The 23878-nt window shown below is 40.3% G+C and overlaps 3 protein-coding genes and 1 pseudogene across 5 annotated transcripts; 3 read left to right on the forward strand and 1 right to left on the reverse strand.

Moving 5' to 3' along the window:
• Positions 1–640: 640 nt before the first annotated feature.
• On the reverse strand, positions 641–7780 carry LOC102708562 (homeobox protein HAZ1). Of its 3 annotated transcripts, XM_040525647.1 has the most exons (11): positions 7567–7779; positions 6398–6601; positions 5528–6236; positions 5159–5324; positions 4950–5073; positions 4758–4870; positions 4056–4670; positions 2697–2987; positions 1755–1844; positions 1191–1666; positions 641–985 (listed from the first exon to the last, which is right to left on the reverse strand). In XM_040525647.1, the coding sequence occupies exons 3-11, from the start codon at positions 6091–6093 to the stop codon at positions 916–918; spliced, it is 2511 nt and encodes an 836-aa protein (XP_040381581.1). In that variant the 5' UTR covers positions 6094–6236; positions 6398–6601; positions 7567–7779; the 3' UTR covers positions 641–915. The 3 variants fall into 3 exon arrangements, with proteins under 3 accessions (XP_040381581.1, XP_040381582.1, XP_006643654.1); XM_040525648.1 differs by having other exon boundaries at positions 641–1666; positions 7567–7780; XM_006643591.3 differs by lacking the exon at positions 6398–6601.
• Positions 7781–8877: 1097 nt separating this feature from the next.
• Positions 8878–9962, forward strand: LOC102716743 (annotated as a pseudogene).
• A 6711-nt stretch (positions 9963–16673) lies between these two features.
• On the forward strand, positions 16674–19776 carry LOC102709209 (transcription factor bHLH168-like). The gene is made up of 2 exons (XM_015838276.2): positions 16674–17128; positions 18866–19776. The coding sequence occupies exons 1-2, from the start codon at positions 16880–16882 to the stop codon at positions 19244–19246; spliced, it is 630 nt and encodes a 209-aa protein (XP_015693762.1). The 5' UTR covers positions 16674–16879; the 3' UTR covers positions 19247–19776.
• Positions 19777–20539: 763 nt separating this feature from the next.
• On the forward strand, positions 20540–22832 carry LOC102717025. Its single transcript, XM_040529006.1, has 4 exons — positions 20540–21225; positions 21314–21496; positions 21572–21663; positions 21758–22832. The coding sequence occupies exons 1-4, from the start codon at positions 20587–20589 to the stop codon at positions 22446–22448; spliced, it is 1605 nt and encodes a 534-aa protein (XP_040384940.1). The 5' UTR covers positions 20540–20586; the 3' UTR covers positions 22449–22832.
• The last annotated feature ends 1046 nt before the right edge of the window (positions 22833–23878 follow it).

Consider the following 23878-nt stretch of genomic DNA (forward strand, 5'->3'; position numbering starts at 1 on the left):
TCTATGGTAATTAATTTCATTTAAGACCATGGTGGAGAGCTACTAGACTGCAGGAATGAGTTAATAGAGAGTGGCAAGACGACGGACAGGACCAGCTAGAGAGAACGTTATCATGGATGTTTGGTCAGGATGGCGAGAGCCACATATACATGTTTATGTACGCATATATATGATCAGGACAGGTAGGGTAGGTCCGGATCTTCATCTGCTGGGATCTGTATTGGGTTTTGTTCTGTTTTTCGTATGTATTCAGTATACTGCACTTCACTGCTTCAGATCGTCTGCGTTAGAGACGTGATTACATAGCTAAACGAACCAAAAAGGATAATATACTACTTCGTATGTATATAATCTTGACCCTGCATACATCAAAAGTGACCAAGTTGTTCTAAGGCGACGGCTTGCCGTGCCGATTGTCAGGACGTAATGTCATGTGGATTTTTGGTTCGGCTTTCCTTTTGGGAGACTTGGCTTGGGACTAGTTCAGTTGCAATAGCCTATTATTGTTCCTCTATCACACCAAACGAAAATCATGCCGCTACAAAACAATTCTTACAAACTAATTTGGATTCTGAGTTTGGAAAGCGAGTAGCTACCCCATTTGGATTCTGATTTTGAAATGCGAATGGCACCGTGCCATTTGGATATTATATTCGAAATGCGTAGAGGTGAGAGAGTAGACACTAGTATACACAACTACACAGTAGCATACTGCAGTTGCTAGATATGAGTAGCATCATCTCAACATTCTTGTGAAATGAAATCTTACTACAGTTGCTACAATTGGTTTTGTTCTATGAGGTGACAAAACAGAGGTATAGATTTCAGTTACAACTACTCTACTTCAAGGTGGTACAGGGCACGACAAACAACACATTCACTGTCCACTACGGGTATGTGTTAACAATGTTACAGTCAACTTGTAACTGGAATACTGCAGGATGCACTTCTAAGAATCAGAAACTCTGACCGGACAGCCGACGCTCTACACGAAACAAATATATCAGCAACAAGAAGGATTTTACGACCCCAAACAAGAATAAACATATCTTGCTTCTCCTCAACTAATTGGTCAGCACTCGTCCGTCCAGACTGGACACCTCACATCTGATTAAAAGCAACCCATGCAGAACACAAAACTTGAACTGAACTAGAGAGTTCACAAATAATTCAACAAGAAAGAGTTTCACCTTCCCGTTTTCATCTTTCTCAGCTCCCGCTGTACTGCCTTTCGCCTAGCCTCATCTGCATTTTCTAATCCAGAGATCGTTTTCTCTGAAGATTTAACTTTTGGTGTTCCAACATTACTTGAGGAATCATTGCCCTGGTTTTCTCTACTCCCACATTTTGGCGAGCCAATTTCTTTTGAGACGGTAGGGCAATCTTGGTGTACCACAGGAGTCGCAACCACATTTTGCCCAAAACTGCTATCTTTTCCTAATGGAAAACCTTCATTGAGATTACTTTGCCCCATCCAATCCTCAGAGGCCATATCATTTCTATCTACACTCGCCTTTTCCATTACCATTTCATTGGATCCTCTCAGTTCTATGCTATCAACAGTGTTGCTATTATTATTCTCAGATGTTTGATTTTCAATATTGTTCTCCTTTTTTGTGGCTGCTACTCTTGAGTAATGACGAGTACTAGAAAACCATTTAGTGACCTGTCAACAGAAATTCTATTAAGGAGGAATAGAGCGAAAGCCCCACAAAGTGCTCATGAGAGGGAGAACAAAGATCACAGTTTAGAACCTGATTGAATGTTAGGCCTAGCTCTTGTGCCAGATTTTCTTTTGTTGTACGACTAGGATATGGATCTTCCTTGAAATATTCCTTCAGTTTCTGCGTGAAAAATTGATTACTTTAGTAATGCAATCAATATACTCTGATGGTGTCCAAAACTCAACTTTGGATTCTCCGATCAATTATATATTTTATTATTGAAACAAGTTGAGAAGGAGTTTCCATGTTCATTCTCATTTCTCAAGGCCTAAATATTACCAGGTCATCGGAGAAAAGTTAAAAAAAAATCTACAACATCGACAATCCTATGGGCTATTAAATCGCTATATGGATTAAAAACAGATCATTCATGTCAAATAAAACTAATAAATATCTGCAAATCAGATCAAGATATATTAGAAGAGTTCAGACCAAATAGGAAAAAGTTTACTTCACCCCTTGAACTATCAGGGTTGGTCTACTTAACCCCCTAATGTATGAAATTGGATATTCCACCTCCTGCAGTACAAAAACTAGATCAAATAACCCCCTGAAGCGGTTTTGTAGGTGGTTTTGCCATGCAGATGCTGACGTGGTAGCGCTATTGCTTGCATCGCACAGAGATAGAGGGGGGGGGGGGGTATTTGAACTAGTTTCATACTTTAGGGGGTTTGAGTAGACCAACCTCAACACTTTGGAGGTGAAGTATACTTTTTCCACCAAATGCAATATAAGAATAAGTATGATAAAAGTATAGTATTACAACAGTAGTTTTGAGACAAATCCAGAGTCTAGATTATGCATGTTCAACCTAATATACATATATTACTAGTTAGAATCATAAAGTTTGACAACATTTCTCAGAGCATCACTTATTTGTTGACTGGAGAGTAGTTGGTTTAATCATAATCACATGGTGGCTGCGGGGAAGTTCAGGAAAACTAACATAAGGAGCCATTTGATTGTTTATACCTGATTAATGGCAGGACCAAAATGTCTCTTTCTGGCTGCGCTACCATTGCTATCGGAGCAAAGCACTTCAGTTTGCTGGTCGCTTACTGAACCACCAGACCTTACATTCTGTGGAGTATGTTCATTATTCTGGTGCCTAACTGCTGCTCTTCTAGTGAAATTTTTTCCACGCTGAGGTGATTCAGCAAGCAAATCTGTTTCACTGTCCTCTAAATTTTCTTCTTGATGTGCACTATCTCCAGACCACTCTTCATCATCACTTGAATCAGATGATGCTTTTCCATAAGCCTCCTGTAGATTCCCACATGAAAATATGAAGTGAGTAATGTCCAGGCATGTGTTCAATGGCTTCCAATGGTTTTCTTATTCAAGATCAAGAATGCGCCAGTTTGAATATGACAGATCTCGTTAAAGAGCTACAGGCTTAAAGCCAATAAAGATTGGCAGATGTTAGTACAAAAAAGCATCAACAAATACTCTTTTCATTGGAAGCAATGGCTTCTGATCTGGCTACAAAGAAAAAACAAACAGAAGAAACAAGCAATTAGGATTTGGCTCATCGATGCCTAGTGTGAATTTAGGCCTTATCCCTATTCTCGGTTATGTATGATATAGGCCAAGAATGTTGATAGTGGTGCCAACTGGCCTGCAGTGAAGTTCTAACAGTATGAGCATGCGACTAAGGCAGAGCTCAATTGGTCACTGCAGTGAATACCAAAGGAAAGCGCAGCAAAGGCACCTTGGTGTGCTGGGTAGTGGGTACTAAATCAATAGCAAGGCACAGGCATTAAACTAATATTTTAAAAAGAGACCGAATCAACTGCTGTATCTAATTCTGAAGATGCAGGTATGGGTGAATAAACATTCACACATGCACAAAATGCCTTGTTTAGATATACATCAAAGGTACAGCAGGTTAATACCATTCATGCAGTGAAGTATATCATCACAGGTTAACATAACTTAAATACTAGCCACTCGGTTGCAATGCATGGCTCACAAAAAGGAAGCAATCATACTATAAGGTGCTGCATGGCTTATCACCTAAGCTATGTGTGGTGCAATGCATGGCTCACAAAAAGGAAGCAATCATACTATAAGGTGCTGCATGGCTTATCACCTAAGCTATGTGTGGTGCACATGTAGTTTTTTAACAAGTGTAAATGTAGTATTATGAGCCATATATGTGTCCCCATGATTGTTTACTTGGTATATATTTTCTTGCTCAATTACATTATTTCCTATGCAAACTAGGAGATTGTTCTTCGTTAATCAGCAGAAAGAAAGATTTGAAAATACTAATCATCGATAAAAGAAAACCAATTCACAGTATAGAAGAAACAAGATGAGGATACATACATCATATAGTTGTTTGTAATCCAAACGTTCAACTTGCCGTTTACTGGAAACTGGTAGAACCATGTCTTGCTCTAGCTCTGCCTCCATAAATGCAAGATTCGAATTTTCTGCAGTAGGCTCACTATCAAAAGCACTTCCAACGGTATGATCAACTGTTCTGATTTGTGATAATGAAGGTCCTGAGGTTTCATCCTGAACACAAGATTTAGCAATCTCAGCACAAAAATCATCAGAGTCAGATGTGAAGTCTGATTCATCTGACTGATCTGAGTTTGATTCATCATCATTTTGTTCTTTGTCGGAATCTGGACCTGCTGGATCAAAGTCACCATCCTCTGAATCCTCAGAAGGCAAACCAAGATCATCAACTGTCCTCTCATTCTTTGAAGTTTTAGACTTTTCGTTCTCCGAAGAGTCAGAATCCTCATCAGAAGATGAGTCATCAGACTCTGATCCTTCATCCCCATCTTCTCCAGAAGATTGATCTTCATCCACCTTGTGCCCTTGAGGCAAAGCAGGGTCATAATCATTGTCTGCTGAATCATCTGATGGAAGATCGGACGCATCAATTTGCTTAGAACCATTCACAAAGGATGCTGCCTCGGGAAAAACTTTCTGCAAAGAAATAAATGAAGTTCCATGCTCTCATTTATGTCAAGACAACATAAGAATACTGAGTACAGGATAGTTCATAGGTTTTACCTCCCACGAGTCATGAATAGAGAGTTTAACCCCTTGGAGTTCATTTAATACATCTATACAGTCAAGTTTGCAATCACATGCAGGGCAAAGCCATCCTTCATCCCCCGGTGGAACTAAAAGACACATTTGATCAGATAAATAACATGACAATAATGCTTCTGAAATATATAAAGGAAAATTAACAAATCTTACTATGTTCAGCAAGCAAAGGAGGATTTAAACAATATTGGTGGAACCCTCTGTCGCAGATTCCATCACAAAGAATGATGTCATTTTTTAATGTAACATCCTTTGAAGAACATATAGCACAGAAAATCTGCAACCAGACGAATCAGTATTAATGCAAATAACACAAGTACATGAAAGTGAGGAGATTTCAAGAACAAAATGGGGTGGCCTACATCTTCACTAGATATTTCCCCAGCAGAATCGAACAGAGATTCTTCCAGCTTTCCCTCAGATAGGAGGGAATCCAAACTCTGAAAAGCTTCCCGTATTCTTAACTTGCATCGCAGAATTTCCGCCTTGGCTCGTTCGAGCTCCTTCTCAGGTCTTATCTTTTCCAAGCTAAATATTTATAGGATTAAAAACCAGTGTAAGAGACTAAGAGGATGCTTGTGGTAAGCCAGTTCAATAGAATTGCAGAAATATTCATAGACAAGGAACAATTGCTACAGAAGAAGACTCAGAGCCAACAAGCAAGAGCCATGCACAAAAAGAAAACAGCAGGAGTATGTGGATGAAAAAAACATAGTTTAGAGATGACAAACCTTTGACCTTTCCAACCTTCACTGGCATAGGCTTGAATTAAGCTTTGTTCATAGTTCATTCTATTCAAAATGTATCTAACTCGCTTTCGGATACTGAGGTAGTCATTCTTGGGAGTTCCTCCTTTGGGGGGTCTACCTACCTTTCTTTTCTTTTCTGCTGGTTGAACACCAGCACTATCATTTACAAGCTCATTATGTGCCTTATTCTTCTTTTCTGAGGCAGAGCGAAGCCCCCTGCTAGGTGCAGGTCGCAAGGGTTTGCTTCTTTTCCTTTTCTTGGCAACTCGTTGAACAGCAGTATTATCATTTGTGGTCACCGTAGGTGTCTCATTCTTCTTTTTTGAGGCAGAGCGAAGCAACCTTACACTACTATGTGATGATCTCAGGGGATATGTTTTACTTGGTGATATTTGGGAGCCTTTCCTTCCCCTTTTGGCGGTCTGTTTGTATCTATTTCTGCCCCCATCAGTCTTACCATTGGTAGTAAGAGGCTCCTGTGCAGAAGCAGCATTACTCCCGGCATTGTCGTTGTCCAGGACAAGTTCAGAAGTAGTTGTCTTATCCATACGAATGACAGCCGCAGATGGACCTCCTCTATAGGAACCGATAGATCAGCCTTAATAAGCTAAGGAGAAGTCTTGGATAAATGCTTTCAGGCAGGGGTTACAACTAAGTAAGATATATACAGTCCAGATGAATGTGCATGCACCTGTAGCAAATAAAATACAAAAAGGATTATTAGTGGCACAAGGAAAAAAAAGTAGCTTATCTCATAAACCGTCTTGTGGATGGACATACTTATTATTCATGGTTCAAAACACAGTTCAAATAATAGTCATAGTGCTAAGCAATACAGGGATGTATAATTACATGGGAATGGCCACGCAACCCACATCTTTTTGTCATGTGGAATCCATATATGAGTTAGATTCAAATCAAATTGATGTAGCATATACACCTCCACCTCAGGGAATAGAGCCATCCCTTCGGACTCTTCGCGTCACCAAAATGAGTTGCTTTGTACTTTTATACTTCTATCAATAATCAATAATCAGTACTCATTCACTCTATAGCCTGAAAATATGGTATAAAATAAGTCAAAAACAGGTAACTACTATTTGTTAACTTGTGTGCAAATTTTGATTGTTTGACATATTGGATCCACCAACTAGTTGGTGACTAGTCGACCTAGTCGCTAGTCGGTGGGTAACTTACCAACTACCGACATAGTGTAGTATGACCAACTGTTCTCATTTGTGATAATGACAAGTCCAAAAGGATAGCACTCTGTTCATTAATTCCTAAGGTGAATGTGTATATACTACATCAATTTGATCTGGGTCTAACTTATACGACCCCACATGATGAAAAGATGTGGGCCGTGTGGCCATTTGCCTGTAATTACACAAGCTTGTGTGTTTAGCATGTTGAGGTATTATTTGAAGTATGTTTTGTTATAGGTGACTCATACCTTAAAATAAGGATCCCAGCTTGGGTTCCCTAATATTTTGGAGAGGGTTGCCATTGAGGGTGGCCTTATTATTTCCTTTCTGAGCTCACCAACATCAGGACTAGGTGGAAATAGTGGATAACAATTTCACCAGACCTATAAAAACGAGCACCAACTAGCCTATTTCTAACGCTGCGCCCAATTGTATATAAGAACATAGCCACTTGCTCCTCAACACACATATGTGTATAATAGTATCCACAAGCAAGACACCATTCCTAGAGTGTAGAAAAACGAAAGAAACGTGCTCTTCCAAGCCTAAGCATGTTAATACACGGCTGTATTATTTCTCCAAATGGTAGTAAAATCCCAACCTATTCCTTTCGTCATAATCCACTGGAACCCTTTTTTTTTCCCCGTAGACTCGATAACCATAGCCATAATTGATAACAACATGTATAAATCAAAGGCCTTGTTGCGGTGCCCGTGTACAGCATAATCGAGTCTACCACATTCATACACAAACTACAAATGGACACAAGATATCATCAAATCGGCACAGGCGCATAGGCTGAGATTGGGAGAATACCTCAGTTTTGGGAGGGGGAAACCGGCGTCGAGTTGAGCCGGATCTAACCGCCCCCTGCTGCTGGCCGCCGGCGCCGTCAGCCGGGCTGCGGCTCGCTTGTGAACTCTACCGGTAGGCCCGTCAAGCGGGTGGCCGGTGCCAGTCGCGGGCGGAGGAAGAGAGGGAAAGGGAGAGGGAGAGCTAGGGTTTGAGTGGGGCGAGGCGGAGAGAAGGATGGATGGGTTTGGGGAAGGAGGAGGTGGGAAAGGGAATGGAAGCGAGCGAGCGTTCGCGCCGCGCGGCACGTGCCTGCGTACGCGCTGCGCTGCTCTGCTGCTGGGCCGTGCCACGTGGGCCTTCTATTTCTTGCGGGCCAATTGGGCGGGGCTGGAATGCAAACTTGGGCCGTCTTTAGGCCCATAGATTTTGGACACATGGACTGGCCCACTTGGTCATCCTGTCTAGGCAACAGCACTATTATTATTCAGCTTCTATGCTCCATCGATACGTACAGCATCCATAAGAGAACGCTAATATTTTCTTATCCAAAAACTTGCATTGGATTATTTAAAAAGTATTGGGCATAAAAATTACACGCTACTTTAACAGAAACCTAAAAATGAATAGTTTGTATTAGGGACCCATATTTTTTGTCCCAAATTCATGATACAATTAAAGTAATTTTAGGCATGACTAAATATTAGGAATGCATTTGGGAACATGTTGGAAATATATCTTCTAGTCTAATTCCCAAAATTCAGTTTTAATTGGATGGATTTTAAGATAATTGCTTGCAAACAAACTAACTAAAAATTTGTTTATAGTTTGAATTTTTTCCGGATGAGATTTAGCCCGAGATAGCTATATTGGTCGCTCAGATTTTAAAGTGAAAAAACGGAGAAGGAAGAAAAAAAAAATCCCCTGCTGGTACTTTCCAGCTTAACTATTTAGCTCCATTAATCTGTGGCCATGTTTTTTCTTGGAATACGTTGCTTTCTGACTTGCGGTTGCTTTTGGATGTAGACGTGTAAAACATTTTTGTTAAGTTGTTGAAATCAGGTAGCTAGTTTTTTTGGGTATGGTCTGTATTTGTGTTAATAATGATCCACAAATATTTTGTTTTGTTCTTGTTTTGGCAAGGAGTGAGGTGAACCTTTGTATTTCTCCTTCAAAAGCCCATAAGATTTATATTAGGTACAAATATATCCTAATATATAAACCTAAATTAAAGGACAATATCATAAAGAACACCGGTAAATTAAGCTATATGTGCACGGTGCAGTTTAATTTAGGCAGATTTAAACATGAACTTTTGGAAGGATTTACACATGCATGCAGCAGGATGGGACGAGGACGACCCAGATGAGCAGCCTGGATGAAGCGGCGGCGTACATCAAGAAGCTCAAGGAAAGGGTGGACGAGCTGCAGCACAGATCGAGGAGCATGGCGACATCTGGAGCTGGCGGCCATGGCGCCGTCTCGCCGTCGACGAGCGGCGCCGGTGCCGTCGGGTCAGATCACGATGACTACTACAGCGCCGGAGCCGACGGCGAGGAGACGACAGCGCCGGTGCTGGAGGTGCGGCACCACGTGCAGGACGGGTCGTCGAGCTTGGACGTGGTGCTGATATGCAGCGCGCGCGGAGAGGCCGGTGAAGTTCCACGAGGTGATCGCCGTCCTCGAGGAAGAAGGCGCCGAGATCCTCAACGCCAACTTCTCCTTCGCCGGCAACAAAATCTACTACACCGTCTACTGCCGGGTATGATCGTATATACATATCTACTCATTAGATGCACATTTACATGTCTTCACTTATATTAGTTTCTGCTTGTATAATTTATGATGCGATAAACATCATCTTTTTTTTTCACTTCTGCTTATGTTTATAAGCTAAAATTTAAATTTTAACCTTAAATTTAAAGTTGATTTTATGATTTTTTTTCCACCGAAGTTTATTTTTCAATCTTTACTCTCAGATGACTAAAGTACATATATAAAATGTGTATTTACAAACTATTTTTCGTTTATAAATATGTTGTTCGGCTTTTAAATACCACCATAGACTTAGGCAAAATAATTAAGGGGAAAATAATGTTCATTAAGGTGGTTTGCTTATATATATTATATTTAGTTCCCCAACATACATTATTAATTATCCACCTACCGATATATATAATAAGAGCTAGAACAATCTAGATGGTTTCCATATATCTGATTTTTTTTCAGACTATCATATGTTACTATGTGGCTATATATATATATATATATATATATATATATATATTAAGCAGTGCAATTAATGTTATGTCTGTATATGTTAAATTATACTTCGTCTTAACTGCATGCAGGCCTTTAGCTCAAGAATCGGAATAGAGGCTTCGAGGATTTCTGAGAGACTAAGGGCATTATTGGCATGACACTAGATGGCAACGGTGTCTTCTACCACCTCCATTCATACTTTAAGTCATTCTAGCCTTATCTATATTCATTCATTGATGAATGTATATATTTTATATATGTGCCTAGATTCATTAGCATCTAGATGAATCTAGGCAATAATAGGAAGACTTACATTGCGAAACGGAGGGAGTATTATTCTATAAACATATAGTGTATAAATATGCGAATGTATATAATGCAGCCATGTGTATGGAGAATTGAATATATATGTACTCCATATTGTTACATTATTTTTTTACCTGATTTTTTCAAAATTCTTTGTAATTACTTACCACAATATACATCCCTAAATGTACTCATATGTTTATGAGTAATGTAGCAGGTGGTCCGGTCTTGAAGAATTTTATGATGGGCCTGGCCCAACTAAGCTAAGCCCGCCCAGTCAATTAACCAGAATTTCCTAATGGGCCTCCAGGCCCAATCACCTTGTGAGTATAGAGCTACTCACGAGTCAATACACAGAAAAGTGAAAAATAATGGCGACAGAAAGTATCAGATTAGAAGAGAACCTATATAAATAAATAATGTTGATGGAATGCTACTGCATGCGTGGTGTTCATGTAAACGTGACGAATATGCTTTGGTTAATTAATTAAGCACTTGTATCAGATGTGGCGTTTTTTGCCAGCTGCTTAAATTAATAATTGGTCGAATAGTCGCGAGAGGAATCCCCCTTTTCTTCTGCCGATCGAGAAATTGTTAATTGATTAGACTCTGCTGCTAATTAATGATAACATCACATCAATGTCTACTTTGCATCTTTACCTAACACTCCATACACTACTGCCCTAATAAAAAATTTAAGGTTTTATCTTGCCCGGTATCCTCTAGTATCAATTGTTTCATCCATGGCTTTTCATCTAACTTTTTTCCTATCGTACCCTTCAATTATCAACTAGTCCTAAACAATACTTATTTAATAAGGAATATAGTATTTATTTATCATATTCTTAACTTTTATAAATATGTAAAAATCCCTTAAATACTTAGAATGAGTAAGTAGTGCAAGTTTCCCTCAGAAAAGAATAAATTAGTGCCGAGCAGCGCGTTGATCATCTTCTTAATTGATATTATTTGACAGGCCAGCAACGTTAACTCCTCAAAAGAAAAAACTCATACTATATTATAATCATCACATGCATGGTATTCTAAAGTAGTACAACATGATATCGTATTATATTGCTGCTGCAGATATGGTGGTGGTTTCCATACATTGATTAATTAATACTCCTTTCAACAACAAAAAAGGTGATCACTTAGTCAAAACCTTTATCTTAATATAAGTAACTTCTTTAGGATTTGAAAGAAAAAAAAAACAGGATGAATAAAAACATGCATAATTATTGCACATGTTATGAGTAACGTTAAGTTAACACTTCTTTTCATCGCCAAGAACTCAACAAGGTTAATAAAAGTAGGGGGGTTGTCATTTTACTTGGTACTATTTTGTAAATAAATAGTTACTTATTTAGCCAAGGAGTAAGTAGCAAATAATAAAATATATAGGCTGACCTGTTGTCCACTTGCATAACTTTTAGGAGGAAATACATTTGCAGATTAACTAAGTTCATATAGCTAGCCGGGGACATGCATGTTTCAATCGATTAACGCCTTTAATTAAAGCACGCGTACTCTCAACTGTCATTAGTCGTTAATTGCAACTGTCATTTTAAACATAATATTCTGCAGTGTTGAATTTGTTAGAGTATGCCTAATAACTCATCCATCTTATACTTAATATGTAAAATAGAAGATGAATGGTAAAAATATGGTCCAATATTTTACCTGATATATCCTTTTATTTTTAAGTTATCGTCCATATAAAGAGGGGGGCATTCCAAATTCTTACTCCAAGGAACAGAGACTATTTCTTAAATAGTATATGTTTAAGAAAAAATATGTAATTGACATATCAATAAAATATATAGTTAGATTCGATATGAATGACGTAATATGGATGATCCGCTGGAGTACTAATAAATAAGTAATATTTTTGGATAGTCATTTTAAATGTAGACATGGAGAACCAAATTTGGATGAGCCGTCGAACATTCTCTTAACATAGCAATTCAAATATAAAAAAAAAACTTCTCATCATTTTTACACGTTACATGTCATAGATTAATATTAGACACCAATCTTACCCTGCGAACATTATTGATTCATATCTAAACTTAATATTAATTATCTCTCATTATATCTTATATGTACGTAGAAAAAACATGTCTCATATATTTAACCTGATTTTCTATATCTTTCATCGTTTACTCGCTTGCTACATCAATTTTAATCTTATTTGATAACTTATTTTTATTTAATTTTACAGACCGTTCATGGTGAATGTGACTTTTGTGTTGTTTAGTTTCCAAAAACATCCCATCGAATTTTTGACACCTAAATAAAGCATTAAATATAGATGAACCGAAAAACTAGTTGCACAGTTATGTAAGAAATCTTGAAACGAATCTTTTGAGTCTAATTAGTCTATGATTAGCCATAAGTGCTACAGTAACCAACATGTTCTAATGATAGATTAATTAGGCTCAAAAGATTCATCTCGCGGTTTCTAGGCTAGCCGTGAAATTTATTTTTTCATTCGCGTCCGAAAACCCCTTTCGACATCCAATCAAATATTTAACGTGACATTTCAACCAAAAATTTTCTCAACCTAAACACCACCTTCGTTCAACTCTTACTTGTGTAAATAATTCAACGCGTCGCGCTACAGCACGTATACCGAGGGTGCCACGCAACTTCGAATTAATGCAAACTATCATGAGGTTTCTGGAAGCTTAATATTTAAAATGTAAAATGGTCGTAGGTAATATTGCACGTGGCATCAACCGATCGATCAACTGCGTTGCCTACTTGGATGAGTTCAATTTTATATATACACATTTGCTGAGTTGCAACGTGGAGTTACAGGAACATATATTATAAGAATATATAAGCAATTTTCAGGAGAAGACATTATACTATACTACTACCATACAGTATACCATAGTACGTAGGAGTATATATTTTGCATGTGAACGTACGGTCTGATCTGATCGAGACGCGTACAGTCGAGTGATGAGACGCGGTTGATATATATCGATCGTCGTCTCGATCTTCATTCACCTTGAAGATCGAATCTTGATTGATTAATTAACTTTTATTGCCACATTTTCAGCATGCCAAAGAATCCTTCCAAAGAAATAAAAACATTTTAAGTACCAATCTATCCACGTTTTGTGTATATTATAGTCAATTTGATCTTGGCCTTCAATTTCGCCCCCCTTAAAAAAACGACCTTGGCCAGTGAAACTTCACACATGCCGTATCCTTTTCACATCTTAGAGAGAGTTTCAAAGGTAGGAAACGAAGAGAGATATACTACCATATAATATTGTGTATTCTTTATTTTAATTTAAATAACAGGTTAATGCGATTTTTAAAGTAATTTTTAAGATATAAATTATGTAAGAAGTACGCATACGGTTTAGTAGTTTGAAAAACATAATTGTTAAAAAAAGGGAGCGTTTTAATTTCTTCCCATTTCAGCCGAATCGGAGTCTTCGTTTGCAAGTCGATAGATTAGCCTTAGTTAATTAACTAAGCTAGTTGACTAGGCAAAAACACACAATCGATATTCCAGTGTTGAAACGCTCATCACAATTTTCAATCCCACACACACACACGGAAAGAATTAACCTTAATTTTGTTTGCACATGTATCACAGTATATTAAGTGACACAACAAATAAATATTATTTTCTCAATGAAAATACACTGTGCAAGGATCTACGCCACTGTGTGCCACCGATCCTGATATAACACACACACAAAAAAAATAATTGTACACGTGAATGGTTAGCAATACATAAAAAACTAAGCATATGTTTGGACGGCACACACGTATATGCGTGGGCAGGTTTGTTGAAGGAACAACACGCCATTTGACCCATAACACTCCTTTGATTTCCGATATTTTACGCTATTGACTTTTAAACATTTATTTAACAAATTATCTTATTTATTTATTTATCAATATGTAATATTATAGTTTATGCTTAACATTTCTTTGATGATAAAACAATCAAAAGAAAATAAATAAACATTACATAAATATTTTAAATAAGATGATGATTAAACCAAAGGGAGCATATCTGCTTTGGTTATTCTGTAATAATGTGTTTTTTTAAAAAAGTAATATCCTCTACTTTGCATGTTATTTTTTTTACTTATGCATTGGTTCGTTTGTTATCCTACGAAAACCTGGTTTGTATGATCTGATGGTTATGGCGAGGTGGTAATTGGATAGGGTGGTCAAAGAGTTTTTTTTTTTCCTAGAGTCACTGTGATGATTTGTTCTAGAATTGCTGGCCATAAATTCTGCCTGGATTTCGTTGTGTTTTATCTTTAGATGCATGTGAGTTGATTGTGTGCATCCTAGTGCTCTGAGGCCAATTGTATCGTCTTGATGTAATTTAATGAGTTATTAAATATTCAATTATCTAAAAAGTCAACCTTTAAATAAGGATTTTTAGAATTTTTCATGTGTGATAAGAATCTGGACAGAATCAAACAATGGATGATTACAATGGGTTGAGACAAGAAAGTAAACAGAGGAATTAAATGGATGATGATTGTGACTTGGAGAAAAATTGAACATAAGAAGATGCTATATTTTGTGACAGGGGAAGCAGTATCTTCCAAGAATTTCGTTAGATACATAGGGACTTCGTAAATACATATAGCGAGTACACTATTGTCTCCGTTGAAAAGGACATTGTTTCTGGCTACACACATCTGGAGGTAGCAGAAATTAAAATTAGTGACAACGTTACATCTCAACCCAACAAAATAGAGTATTTGCAAAACATGATGAAGCCAACATTATATGTCAATCGCCAAGTGCTTAGTCACATGCATCCTCATGCTTACATACGTATAGGAGTAATGTATCTTTGCATGATCGCGACGACAGCTTAATTAACTTAGAGGCCAGTGAGAACATAACGAAACTAATTAACCTAATTAGGTCAACACCCTGATATTGATAATGTAGTACTTAATTTGATGGTTTGACATTACGACATACATAAGACAATATTGCTTTGCTTGGTGCCTTGATTGATATATATATAGATTTTAAGCATTCTGTTCTTTTGGAATACTATACTACAAATTATAGCTGGACAGATCGACGACGTGTGCAAATCATCTATCACGTGTGTTCATTGCATCTGTTCCAAGAAAAAAAAATCCTGATAGTAGCATATATATATATATATATATATATATATATATATATATATATATATATATATATATATATATATATATATATATATATATATATATATATATATATATATATATATATATAGTAGTTTCAACTGGTAGTTAATTTGTTGCAACAACGACTGCTGAGAATGATAAAATACGAATCCAGTGGCGTGGCTGTCATAATAGTATTTTTTTTCTCATAATATGGAACAGAAAATGCACGCGCAGTTGGAAGATGTGATGTGACTGTAACAATATATAAAACACCAACTGGTCATGCAGCAATTTCTCTCGTTATTTTTTACTAGCATGTTGATCAAGTAGCTATCTAGATTATTCACACACCTGTAATATCCTAATATTATACGTGGTCCTTCCTAAATATAAATTCAAGAAGCAATAATAATTATTGTAGTGTACACATGCAAATAAAAATGATTTTGTACTTAAAATTATAAAATATCTAAGTATTAAGTCAAATTATAATAATTTCAGAATGAATCAAACATGGCCTAATGTCACCAGCACTGCTCGCGTGAGGAGACACCTTTGCTGTTGCGAAAACTTATAATTATCTCATATTTTTAAAGTAGTTTTAATTAATTATATTATTATCCCACTAAATAGTTATAAAATATGTCCATTTTCTGTCTTTTAGCAAAAAGAAAAAAACGTAAGATGGAAATCATCTATTGTGTTTCTCCGAAATATGTATAATTAATTGGCGTGACTTGGCCTGTTGCAAAGAGCTATCAGGGTTTAGCTAATTCTTGATTTCTAATTACTATATTTTGAAACATGTAATATTAAAGTCATTTTAGAAATTAAATATATTTATTTTTTTATATTTTTAATAATTAATTAATTAGGTGCTTATCCTATAGCTAATTAGGAAGAACATAAGAGCAACTTCAATAGTATAGCCACTACTGGATTCAATTCATCTATAATCAATCTAATAGTCAACTCATACAATAGTTACCTACAAAACATCAATATAGGGTCCCACATGTTATACAAATATTTTGTCTTAGAGACGGTGTGCAGCTGGCTACAAACTAGTAGTCAACCTCTCTTCTCTCTTTAAAATATGCTTATAGTTGATTTATAGCCAGCTACTGTATCTGCTCTGATGTGGCCTAGGAGGAGCGGGTGCATAATAAATAAGAGTAATACAGTAAGATATAGAATAAAAAATTTTTAAAAAAGAAAGAATAGAAAAGGAAAATTGGAAACGCGCACACGTGACGTATACTGTTGTAGTAGCAGAAGAAGACGAGTGAGAGGAGTGGTGGGACCCACACGAAAACCCTGTGGGCCATCCATTCCACCCCTTCGGTCCCTTGGATTATCGGATCTCATCAAGCACGAGTTGACCCACCTTCGTTTTCTCGTCTTCAATGGAGGAAGAGGAAGAGGAAGAAGAGAGTGCCCACTATAAATGAGAGCCTGGGTGGGGTGGGGTGGCCTTCACCTGAGCCATCGCCCCCAGCTGCTCTGCAACTCTTCCTGGCCTGGAGCATATTGCCTAGTGGCTAGTGCTCGCTAGAGCTAGAGCTTCGATTCTCATCCATCCATCCATCCCTGCTTCTAGTCGCGGTGATATGAAGAGCAGGAAGCAGCAGCAGAGCACGAGAAGCGCAGCAGGAGGAGGAGGAGACACGAGCAGCAGCGGAGGAGGAGGAGGCAACTGGTATAGCAGCAGCAAGATGGAGCGGAAGGACGTGGAGAAGAACCGGCGGCTCCACATGAAGGGCCTCTGCCTCAAGCTCTCCTCCCTCATCCCTCCTCCTCCTCCTCCTCAGCCTCACCACCACCACCACTCCACCTCCCCTCCTTCCTCCACCTGCAAGGTACCCATCTCTCTCTCTCTATATATATATCTCTTTCTTTCTTTCTTTTCAGATGCATATATCTCCTCAACGATTTGGACTATGATCAGTTCTTCTCACTGTTCCGCCCTGATTAATTTCCGCACTGTCCATGCTATCTATTCCGCTCAAAAGATTCTTCCTTGTTCGTAACAACACCTTTTATTATCTAATTAAAACAACAGATTAGTTCATGCTGAACTTCAGGTTATGTACTCTACTAGTACTTATTACAGCAGTGTAACTCCACACAGCATCTACAGGCATCTTAAACACAAGCGTCACTTTACAGATGGCCGCAATTAACTACTGCTGCCTCCAGTCCCATAATAAATTTATTTTTTATTTTTTCATGTTTAACATTTGACCATTCGTCTTATTTAAAAAATTTTTATGATTAATATTTTATATTTACTAGATAATAAAATATAAATAATACTTTATGCGTGACTATTTTTTTTAGTTTTTTATAAATTTTTAAATAAGATGAATGATAAAACATTAGATAGAAAAAACGAAAAATAAAATTATTATGAGATATAGTAGTACTAAAATGCACTGCAGTAAAATAAAAAGTAAAAAGATAAAAAAAACTTTTTAAATCTTGAGGGTCACTTGTGCTGTGACATGATTCGAGTTGACATGAGTGGAGCCTGACTGACACCCATGTTATCTTTGCCGCTTGCCTGCCTTTCCTTTTCATCTTTGTATAACTATATTTTTGTTTTTTTCCCCACGTTAGACTATTCGTTTTATTTAAAAAATTTGTATAAAAACTTAAAAAAAAAAGTCATGCATAAGAATAAATTGCAAAAAATATTTAAATAAGACAAAAGATTATTGTATAAAAAACTAAAAAATAATTTTATTTCGGGGACAGAGCTATTAGCGTGTGTATGTGTGTGACTGACTCCACTGACCACTACTCCTGAGGTCTCGTCTTGAGATAGTATGATGAAAATGGCCCATGGCTGCAGTTTCAGTCACGTTTCTCATCAAAAAGGACCACCAAAACCCACGTGCTACAATACAATAACACTCCAGGTGAGGAGTGGACTTGGGACTCTCGTTGGCCCGGCCCCACATGACAGCAACGTATCAATCATTTCTTTTTCTCCTTTTCCTTTTATTTCTTTAGGGGGAGAGTTGGGTGTTTCATCGGAAAAGAAAAACTAAAAATAAACTTTAGAAATAAAACTTCTAAATTAGCTCTAAATTTAAGGTTAAAAATTTTAATTTTAATTTATAAATAGCAGCACAAGTGAAAAGATGATTGTGTTTTATTTCCTTTTTCTTTCTTTGTCTGTAGGAGTAATGCTTCAGTTGTTTGTCTGTAACCTTACTCCGGTAGTATGTTAGAGAGCACTAACCGACGACGTAGCACATCGCTTTCATTTGCTGGAGAAAATCTCAACTATACTACTATTACACTGCAGCAATAATTCATTCATTCATCCACCCACCCAACTACCACTAAAACCAGGCGGGCGATTAATTAGGATGTCACAATCAGTCTTCAGATCAGATGCCCTTTTAATGCAATGCTCACCGCTCTAAATCTCTAATGATCATGCCAAAGTGCCAACTTAACTGCTGAATACAACAATTGACGGTGAAATCGCACCTTGTACTCCTAAAAATGATGGAATTTTTCTTTCTAGTAGTAAGTAAAATGAGATAATAGCAGTAGTAATTAACGGTGGTAGGTGATGGGTGCAGGAGACGGTGACGCAGCTGGAGCACCTGGAGCAGGCGGCGGCGTACATCAAGCAGCTCAAGGGGAGGATCGACGAGCTCAAGAAGAGGAAGCAGCAGGCGGCGCCGCTGAGCAGCATGCCGGTGGTGGAGGTGCGGTGCCAGGAGGGGACGCTGGACGTGGTGGTGGTGAGCGAGGCCGGCGACAGGGCGGCAGCGCCGGTGCGGCTGCACGAGGTGATCGCCGTGCTGGAGGAGGAAGGCGCTGAGGTGGTGAACGCCAGCTTCTCCGTGGTCGGCGACAAGATCTTCTACACGCTCCACTCCCAGGCGCTCTGCTCCAGGGTCGGCCTCGACGCCTCCAGGGTCTCCCACAGGCTGCGCACCCTCCTCCTCCTCGTCTAATCCATCATCATCTTCATTGCAAATCTCTGCTGCGTATTGATCAATAAAATATCTATCTCTGAGATATCATAAAGAGTACACCTTTAGGTAGGTTAATTACTTAGTGAATTATGAAGAGTTTTTACTAGCTGAGCTAATGGCCGGATGGCATGAGCAGGAGCAAGCTGCTAATTAGGTTTCGTTTTTTGCACTATCCCTCCTTCTGGGTGCCTGGGTGCTGCATGTACAGCTAGTTAGCTACCTGCCTGCCCTCTCTATGTCTCCATCCTTACCAGTATGTGTGTGTGTTTTGTGTTGTGTTCTTTCGATAGATCAGCTGCCTGAAATCAATCCGATCCCATGTATTTTGTTTGCATGCTCTCTACCCTACGAACATGCATCAGTGTTGTAATGCTCAAGACTTCTCTCAATGTAGGCCTAATTCTAAAAGAGAAAAAAAGGTATGAAGATAAAAGGAAATTGCTTTCTCATCGATTCCCCTGGTATAAAATGGAACAATCCTTACAAACGAGGCACTCTCTTGTTCTTATAATATAACACCGCCAAAATTATCTTTCAAGAGATATAATGGGATAACGATAATCCTAATAAGATAATAGATAGAAGGAATGATGGCTTTCAGAGATATGCAGAAAGAATCAAAGCCATATGTTATAGGCTCAAATTTAATAAACTGAGGTCCAGTTTTGCTTCCGGTATGGCACGACTATTGGGTGGAAGCAGAATTTCAGTTTCAGTGTTACTGTCAAAGAAACGTAGTCGAATAGTGACTACTATTGTGCTTGGCCATAAACTTTTGGTTACTTATCCAACTTGGTTATACTTGAGAGTGATGTTTGGGGACAAAATGACTACTAGTAGAAAAGATGCAATGATTGATGCATGCGCGTCAAATGTGGTTTTAAGTATGTATTTAAACGTGTGTGGCAGATTGAATGGAAATGAAGCTGACAATGACCTGCCACCATTTGGCGACAGCGGCTTCATCTTTACCACTGCAAATTCAGAAAACGTATTCCAGTGTGGGTCGGGTCAGGTGGGCCGCTCTCCTTTAATTGCGGCCCACACTCGATCTTCTGTAGCTTCCTGGCCCAATAGATCTCTTCTCGTCTTAATCTACATGATGATGTGGCCCAAATCCTCGTTGCGGCCCAAGAACAAAAAAAAAAAAAGAGGAGCGGCGCGGCGGGGCGAGTCGACCGTTGGGGGAGCGTAACGTTCCGAAACGCAGAGGCACAAGAGGCCGTCGCCTCAATCTCTCTCTCTCTCTCAGCATCGATTGATTGATTCGTCCGCAGCTCAGGCTCAGCTGAGATCTCTCCGCCGCCGCCGCCGCCGCCATGACCACGCTCTCCGCCGGTGTCCTCCTCAAGCTGCTCGACGGCATGAAGACCGGCGCCGCCAAGCCCGTCGGGGAGCACCGCACCGCCCTGCTCCAGGTCACCGACATCGTCCCCGCCGACCTCGACGACAAGGACCTCCTCCCGCGCCACGGCAACTTCTACGTCAAGCTCTCCGACTCCTCCCACTCCATCTACGCCACCCTCCCGCTCGCCCAGGCCGACCTCGTCCTCAGCAACAAGCTCCAGCTCGGCCAGTTCCTCCACCTCGACCGCCTCGACCCGGGCTCCCCCGTCCCCGTCCTCGTCGGCGCCAGGCCACTCCCCGGCCGCCACCCGCTCGTCGTCGGCACGCCCGACCCGGCCTCCAAGGCCAAGCCGGCCGCGCCCCGGAGGGGCTCCTGGGGCCCCGAGAACCACGCCGCCATCCTCGCCTCCCCCAAGCTCATCAGGCCCACCACGCTCAACTTCGACGACAACAGGACGCCCGTCAAGGCCGCACCCTCGCCGGCCAGGAGCACCGCCACCGCCTCCGTCAGGAAGAGCAGCAGCGTCTTGCCCAGGATGACCAGGAGCAAGAGCTTCGTCGCCGATAGGCCGCACGACCACCCCAAGATCCCCAAGAGCCCATTCCCAACCGTACACACAAGACCACGATTCAATTTCTTTCATAAATCGAGCAATTCCTTCAGCGATTCTCATAAGAAGTCGGGTCGCTGCCGTGCAGGAGAAGAGCTCAGCGAGCTGCTACACAGCTCCACGGGTGATGAGCCGAAGACCGCCCAAGGAGGAAGAACCCTCCTCACCCTCTTCGGATGATGAGCTCTGCAGCTCGGCGACGTCGTCCAAGAAGAGGCCGTCGACGAGCACTCGCGTGCCAGTGCCGGGGAAGCTCAATCTTCTGGGCAAGGCAAGCCCTGAATGCTGAATTCAATTCCCCTGGTCCTCTGATTGGGTTCTTGATCTCATCCATTCCTTGGTACAGGAAGCCATGGAGCAGAGGGAGCAAGCTCAGAAGGCGGCACTCGAAGCGCTGCGCAACGCCTCCGCTACGGAGAACGTAGTTAGGATCTACAAGTAAGCTCCTTTGCTTTGCTTTTCCTTGTTGTTTGCTACTCCACTTGTCAGTGAGTGATCGATCCTCTGTTGGTTGGTTGGTTGGTTGGCACAGGATGTTCGCTGAATTGAGCAAGACGGCGAGGCCGGACGCGCCGGCCACCTGCTTCGAAAGCTTCCTCAGCTTCCACCAGGAGGCCGTGCAGGCCGTGACAGACATCGAGGCGATCCACGCGGCCACCTCGATGGCCGGAGCGGTGGCAGCCGATGAGCCGCCGGTGCTGCAGGAGATTGCCCAGAACAGGTCATCGTTGTCCAAGAGGAGAGGCGCCCTGGGCGTGTCCAAGTCGGTGTCGTTCGCGCCCGGCACGTTGGACGACGGCGGCGGCACCAAGAACCGGAGCTCCAACGCCAGCAGGAAGTGCCTTGTCCTGGACAAGATCGGAGAAGACGGCGGCGGCGGCGGCGACGAGAAGCGATCTTCCGGTGGCAGTGCAGCCACGGGTGCTTTGGGGTCGTCGTTGAGGCTCGCGAAGCAGATGCAGAGCGAGGCCGGGAGCTGGTTCATGGACTTCGTGGAGGCCGCGCTGGAGACTGGCCTGAAGAAGAAGAGCAAGGCGTCGGCGACGGCGGATGGGCGGAAGCAGAGCAGCTGCTGCTGCCCGCAGTCTCTGATACTGCGGGTGATCAACTGGGTGGAGATGGAGCAGAGCGGTGACGGCAGCAGCAGCAGCAGCAGGAAGGCCGGTCACCCGAGAGCGGCTGGCATTGCCAGGAAGCTTAGGATTAAGGCCAAGAACCCTTAAATCCTACTGGTAGTTGTAGCTAATTTGAGTTGTACAACTTAATTATTTTGCTTGTTTTAGTGGGCATTGAGAGAAGGTGATCTGTAGAATCTGTAGATGAAGGAAAGGAAGTTCCATCACTTCCAGGATAGAGATGATTGATAAATAGGCTGCTCCAGGTGACCTCCTCCTCCTGCCTGTGACATAAATTGACAGTAGTCAATCAGCCACAAACACCTGCATACTCAAGTTTGAGTACATGTACCATTCATTATTATTCATTTTCACTTGTTTTTTGTCTTGATAGTTCATCTGTTCATGTGCAAAACTGTACGATGGGGATAACCATCTGCTTGGCTAGTTTAACCTTGCCTGGCTGTCACAGAAACTTACACGCTTATGAATGCCTAGCATACTCAAGTTTGAAAATTATGTTTTATCTGTTGAATAGACTGTTGCTTGATGTGGTTCTGTGCAAAATTGTGTATGTCTGGTACTCTTGTATACCTGCTAGTATAATGGGAAGAATAGCTATCTACTTCCTCCATTTCGTAATGTAAGTTTTTCTAGCATTGTCTAGATTCATCTAGATCCTAATAAATCTAGACACATATATAAAGTATATACATTTATCAATAAATGAATATAGATAAGGCTATAACGACTTACAATATGAAACAGAGGTTACCATTTACTACTAGTAATTTGGAGAGGACAGGACAGGAGGATTGCTGCTGCATTTGCAGTACAGCTATTCAGAAATGGTTGGTCTGAAACTTGAAATCCGGCCACTTCCACACAGACTCACAAATGTAAGCAAAACTATATTACAGAGTACTTATCAGAAATCAGAAAACTCTTCTTCATGCAAGCAAAATTCCCAGCTTGAGGAGATACCAAATAAAATCTTGAGTACTGAAAAACCATTTGTGGCGACTGATCTGGCAGACTAATTTTGGTTGCTTGTATTTAGAATCATTTTTACGCTGCTAATTAATTTTGGAGGTTACTAAGGAAAAGGAGTGACTTGCACATATACACTTTCTGAACAATCACTGGCATTAGAACAGGGCAAATTACTAGCATATGGTGAACATGGGTGTTTCATTTTTTTGTTTAAGAAAAACAGGCACTACGGAAGCCACATCATGTAAGTAACAGTTCATATGAACAAAAAGAGTACCTTGTATAGATGAGATGCAAGTACCTTTTCAATAAGATGAATTCGACTAATGTGACTGATATAGAATTCGACTAATCTGACTGATACAGAATTCAGTAACAACCGCACTGCACAGAGAAAATTCAGCGAAGGACGGCTTTGCGCTGTTTATTCTCCGGCGAGCACAAAAGATCATCGCCGAGATTACTGTTATCTCTTTCTCATCGCAGCCAGAATTGGAGTGAGGGTCATGACCATGGTGGGCCGAATGAAAGCATCGGGGCCCAAT

Source organism: Oryza brachyantha, chromosome 1 (genome assembly GCF_000231095.2).
Source record: "Oryza brachyantha chromosome 1, ObraRS2, whole genome shotgun sequence".
In the NCBI taxonomy this organism is placed as follows: Eukaryota; Viridiplantae; Streptophyta; class Magnoliopsida; order Poales; family Poaceae; genus Oryza; species Oryza brachyantha.